General features: G+C 45.5%; 1 protein-coding gene across 1 annotated transcript in view; it reads left to right on the top strand.

The window, feature by feature from the left end:
• The first annotated feature begins 853 nt into the window (after nt 1-853).
• BOD1L1 (biorientation of chromosomes in cell division 1 like 1) overlaps nt 854-6000 on the top strand; it is a 105308-nt gene continuing 100161 nt past the window's right edge. Inside the window, exon 1 of the mRNA XM_069744861.1 lies at nt 854-1052. Within this exon, the coding sequence (XP_069600962.1) occupies nt 936-1052 (117 nt within the window). The 5' untranslated portion in view covers nt 854-935. The remainder of the gene's footprint in view (nt 1053-6000) is intronic.

The raw sequence follows: 6000 nt of genomic DNA, 5'->3' as shown, positions 1-6000 counted from the left end.
TGCTATGATTTCCTTACTTTGCTCTGTGTAAGGCTGCCGTCACACTAGCAGTATTTTGACAGTATTTTACCTCAGTATTTGTAGCCAAAACCAGGAGTGGGTGATAAATACAGAAGTGGTGCATATGTTTCTATTATACTTTTCCTCTAATTGTTCCACTCCTGGTTTTGGCTACAAATACTGATGTAAAATACTGACCAAATACTGATAGTGTGACGGCAGCCTAGGGCGCCGGCTACACTGAGACTTTTACTGATTAAGGCTGCCGTCACACTAGCAGTATTTGGTCAGTATTTGACATCAGTATTTGTAGCCAAAACCAGGAGTGGAACAATTAGAGGAAAAGTATAATAGAAACATATGCACCACTTCTGCATTTATCACCCACTCCTGGTTTTGGCTACAAATACTGAGGTAAAATACTGACAAAATACTGATAGTGTGACGGCAGCCTAATAGTTAAGTGCAGCATTGCTGTCAGTATTCAGTGTCAGCCGCAGTCCACATACATCCTGCTGCTGTAGCTAATAGCGAAAAGTGATCAGTCCTTCCAATAAGTCGCAGTGTGACCCACTCCTCAAGTGCAGACCATTGCCTGTCACCACATCGCTGCTCTACCCTCCAGCTACCCTTAGAGGTCGCACCTGTGTTATCATCACTCTCATAGTTACTGCGCATGCGGACATTACAACCATTTCCCACCACTAGAGGTCGCTGTTCCCCAATATCTCCCCGCAGCAGTGAGCCACCTCCACCTCTAGATGTCGCTAGTTTATTACACTTATCTTCATTCCGCCGCGGACTGATTCTCTTTGCTTTCAGAAATGGCCTTTTCCCAGAATCCCTCGGCACTTCCGGGTCAGGGGTCGGGTGCGGCGGTTGCGTTTGTTTTGGGTGATGAGTGGAGGGGCTGCCGTTGGAACACACGGGACGTGATGGCGAACCTGCCGCCCGGGGACCCCAAGCTGGTGTCGCTGATCGTCAACCACCTGAAGAGCCAGGGACTGTTCGACCAGTTCCGGAGAGACTGCCTGGCGGATGTGGACACTAAGGTGCGGGGTCTCTGTGTGTGCCGGGGGGCGGCAGGGAATGGTGACTGCTGACCGGAGGCCTCGGTGCTGGGGGCTGCAGCCTGGCGCTCGGTGTCAGCAGGGGGCGCTACAGCCCCGACTCCATGTGCTGCGGGTGTCATTACAGCCTCTTGTTTAACTCCTACACTCCTGGGCACAGCTCAGTATGGCGCAGCTCACCATGGCGCAGCTCAGTATGGCACAGCCCACTATGGCGCAGCCCACTATGGCGCAGCTCAGTATGGCACAGCTCACTATGGCGCAGCTCACTATGGCGCAGCCCACTATGGCGCAGCTCAGTATGGCGCAGCTCAGTATGGCGCAGCTCAGTATGGCACAGCACAGCTCACTATGGCACAGCACAGCTCACTATGGCGCAGCTCACTATGGCGCAGCCCACTATGGCGCAGCTCAGTATGGCGCAGCTCAGTATGGCACAGCACAGCTCACTATGGCACAGCACAGCTCACTATGGCGCAGCTCACTATGGCGCAGCCCACTATGGTGCAGCTCAGTATGGCACAGCTCACCATGGCCCAGCTCACTATGGCGCAGCTCACTATGGCACAGCGCAGCTCACTATGGCGCAGCTCACTATGGCACAGCGCAGCTCACTATGGCGCAGCCCACTATGGCACAGCACAGCTCACTATGGCCCAGCTCACTATGGCCCAGCTCACTATTGTACTTGCCATTTTTTTTCTCTTCCCTTTCATCCACGAGCCGTTTCTTTTTTTATTTTCCCGTAGATGTCGCTGTACATGATCTTGTGTGCATTTGTATTTTTTTTCGGGGGGAGGGAGGGCCGAGTTGTAATTTTGAACGACAGTCGTTTTGTCATAAAATGTGCTTGAAAACGTTGAAAAAAAAATTCAAATTGCGGTGAAATGGTGGGAAAAAAAATCTATTTCTGCCGGTGTGTTATTTTTAGTTTTCATTGTGCAGTTGAAAGTAACATGATCCTGCAGGACGAATACGGCGCTAACAAACTTAGTTGTGGCCAAAAGTATTGACACCCCTGCAATTCTGTCAGATAATACTCAGTTTCTTCCTGAAAATGATTGCAAACACAAATTATTTTTTATTATTATCTTCATTTAATTTGTGTTAAAAGAAAAAACACAAAGAATTGTCCTAAAGCCAAATTGGATATAATTCCACACCAAACATAAAAAATAGGGTGGACAAAAGTATTGGCACTGTTCGCAAAATTCATGTTTTGCTTCTCTAATTTGTGTAATTAACAGCACCTGTTACTTACCTGTGGCACCTAACAGGTGTTGGCAATAACTAAATCACACTTGCAGCCAGTTGACATGGATTAAAGTTGACCTCTGTCCTGTGTCCTTGTGTGTACCACATTGAGCATGGAGAAAAGAAAGAAGACCAAACAACTGTCTGAGGACTTGAGAAACCAAACTGTGAGGAAGCATGAGCAATCTCAAGGCTACAAGCCCATCTCCAAAGACCCCAATGTTCCTGTGTCTACCGTGCGCAGTGTCATCAAGAAGTTTAAAGCCCATGGCACTGTGGCTAACCTCCCTAGATGAGGACGGAAACAAAAAAAATTGACAAGAGATTTCAATGCAAGATTGTGCAGATGTTGGATAAAGAACCTCGACTAACATCCAAACAAGTTCAAGCTGCCCTGCAATCCGAGGGTACAACAATGTCAACCCGTATTATCCGTCGACATCTGAATGAAAAGGGACTGTATGGTAGGAGACCCAGGAAGACCCCACTTCTTACCCCGAGACATAAAAAAGCCAGGCTGGAGTTTGCTAAAACTTACCTGAAAAAGCCTAAAATGTTTTGGAAGAATGTTATCTGGTCAGGTGAGACAAAAGTAGAGCTTTATGGGCAAAGGCATTGTCGGGGTCGTCACGACAATACCCTTCATCCACCAGTCATTCCAAATCAGATTAAGAGCATGTTGGTACCGGATAAGAATGAGTCAGACAAAACGCTGGTTCAAACTCATTGCATGCTCGTACTTCCACACGTAGTGGGAACGTCACAGCAACTGAACTTTATTTCCTGATACACAACATTATATGACCTATTGGGGGAAGGTGTGCAGAGTGCGGGGTTTAAGCAATGTATCTAGTATTCAGTCCTTCTGGTTGGTCTGACGTCATATGATGGATCCTCCTTCCTCCACGTCACTTTAAGTTTCCATTTCTCCAGAAACGATACTTTAGCTTCAGAAACGAAAGTAGATTCTTGGCAAGAGCAAAAACTAAGGCAAAGGTGAATACTGGCAGCCATCTTAAATACATTTACATATGCATTAGCAAGCATAAGGGGAAAACTTATTGTTTCACAGCATAAGAATATATAAAAGTACAAAAGTGTATAAAGACATATATTTTCACCTTGACAGCATCAACATAGAGTTTACAGGAGAAAAAAAGAGGCATTCAAAGAAAAGAACACGGTCCCTACAGTCAAACATGGCGGAGGTTCCCTGATGTTTTGGGGTTGCTTTGCTGCCTCTGGCACTTGACTGCTTGACCGTGTGCATGGCATTTTGAAGTCTGAAGACTACCAAAATTTTTTGCAGCATAATGTAGGGCCCAGTGTGAGAAAGCTGGGTCTCCCTGAGAGGTCATGGGTCTTCCAGCAGGAAAATGACCCAAAGCACTAGAAAATGGTTTGAGAGAAAGCACTGGAGACTTCTGAGGTGGCCAGCAATGAGTCCAGACCTGAATCCTATAGAACAGGGGTCCCCAACTCCAGTCCTCAAGGCCCACCAACATGTCAGGTTTTCAGGATTTCCTTAGTCTTGCCCAGGTAATAATTGCATCACCTGTGCAATGCAAAGGAAATCCTGAAAACATGACCTGTTGGTGGGCCTTGAGGACTGGAGTTGGGGACCCCTGCTATAGAACATCTGTGGAGAGATCTAAAAATGGCAGTTTGGAGAAGGCACCCTTCAAATATCAGGGACCTGGAGCAGTTTGCCAAAGAAGAATGGTCTAAAATTCCAGCAGAGCATTGTAAGAAACTCATTGATGGTTACTGGAAGCGGTTGGTTGCAGTTATTTTTGCTAAAGGTTGTGCAACCAAGTATTAGGCTGAGGGTGCCAATTCTTTTGTCTGGCCCATTTTTTGGAGTTTTGTGTGAAATGATCAATGTTTTGCTTTTGACTTCATTCTCTTTTTTGTGTTTTTTCATTGAAGACAAATTAAATGAAGATAATAACAAAGAATTTGTGATTGAAATCATTTTCAGGAAGAAACTGAGTATTATCTGACAGAATTGCAGGGGTGTCAGTACTTGAGGTAAAATGTAGGCAGAATAGGGAAAAGAAACGTGAGGTAAAATGTAGGCAGAATAGGGAAAAAAAGTGAGGTAAAATGTAGGCAGAATAGGGAAAAAAAGTGAGGTAAAATGTAGGCAGAATAGGGTAAAATGTAGGCAGAATAGAGGAAAAAACGTGAGGTAAAATGTAGGCAGAATAGAGAAAAAAACGTGAGGTAAAATGTAGGCAGAATAGGGAAAAAAACGTGAGGTAAAATGTAGGCAGAATAGGGAAAAAAAACGTGAGGTAAAATGTAGGCAGAATAGGGGAGAAAAGGAGGTAAAATGTAGGCAGAATAGGGAAAAAAACGTGAGGTAAAATGTAGGCAGAATAGGGGAAAATGTAGGCAGAATAGGGGAAAAAACGTGAGGTGAAATGTAGGCAGAATAGGGGGAAAAAAGTGAGGTAAAATGTAGGCAGAATAGGGAAAACAAAACGTGAGGTAAAATGTAGGCAGAATAGGGAAAACAAAACGTGAGGTAAAATGTAGGCAGAATAGGGAAAAAAACGTGAGGTAAAATGTAGGCAGAATAGGGAAAAAACCGTGAGGTAAAATGTAGGCAGAATAGAGAAAAAAACGTGAGGTAAAATGTAGGCAGAATAGAGAAAAAAACGTGAGGTAAAATGTAGGCAGAATAGAGGAAAAAGGCAGGTAAAATGTAGGCAGAATAGGGGAGAAAAGGAGGTAAAATGTAGGCAGAATAGGGGAGAAAAGGAGGTAAAATGTAGGCAGAATAGGGGAAAAAAACGTGAGATAAAATGTAGGCAGAATAGGTAAAAAAGGGAGGTAAAATGTAGGCAGAATAGGTAAAAAAGGGAGGTAAAATGTAGGTAGAATAGGGAAAAACGTGAGGTAAAATGTAGGCAGAATAGGGAAAAGAAACGTGAGGTAAAATGAACATACGAGAGTCCAAGAATAAGAATGACGGCTCAGATAACAACAGTTCCTGTGACGAAGTTTTGTCAGAAGCTCCGCTGACTATAACTCCTTTTGAGGACTCAATGGCGCCAACAACGGCTGGCACGGTGTCTTTACTAATGGGGTTCAGCAAACACTATTTTCTGGTGACAATGGTCGGTCTCCGGTACCTTCCACTGCCCCTAGCTCATATACTGTAGTGGCTATGTAACGGTGAGAGCCACAGTCCTGTACAAGCCCAGCGCGGCTCTGCTAACATACGCTGGCGAAGTCAGGTCACAAGTCTCTGGGCCGACATTCACTAGTACAGTCGGGATGTAAATAACAGTCACGCTCCCGTTCTCTTTCAGGCGACACGCTCTTGGTACTCGCGTTCCTCTGATGTCTGGCACCTGGCTTTATAATGGTCACTGGGCACACACTGCCCGTCTCGCTCTCTCTGTCTCGTCCCCGCAGTTGACTGGGGGCCACAGCGGTCGCTGGTCTGTGCGGCTCTGATTCTCCCCGGGCGGAGCACTTCTCTCTCTGACTGCTGCAGCACCCGGCTTGGCTCTGCTCTGCTGGCGACGGGGGCTCCTTCTACACGGCCTGTTGTCACTCAGATACAGTTATATGAAAAAGTTTGGGCACCCCTATTAATCTTAAGCTCAATGTCTTATAAAAGGTTTTTTTGCAGCAGCTATTTCAGTTTCATATATCTAATAAC

The sequence above is a fragment of the Ranitomeya imitator genome, chromosome 1 (genome assembly GCF_032444005.1).
Source record: "Ranitomeya imitator isolate aRanImi1 chromosome 1, aRanImi1.pri, whole genome shotgun sequence".
Lineage (NCBI taxonomy): Eukaryota > Metazoa > Chordata > Amphibia > Anura > Dendrobatidae > Ranitomeya > Ranitomeya imitator.
This window is presented reverse-complemented; position numbering and strand designations above follow the sequence as displayed.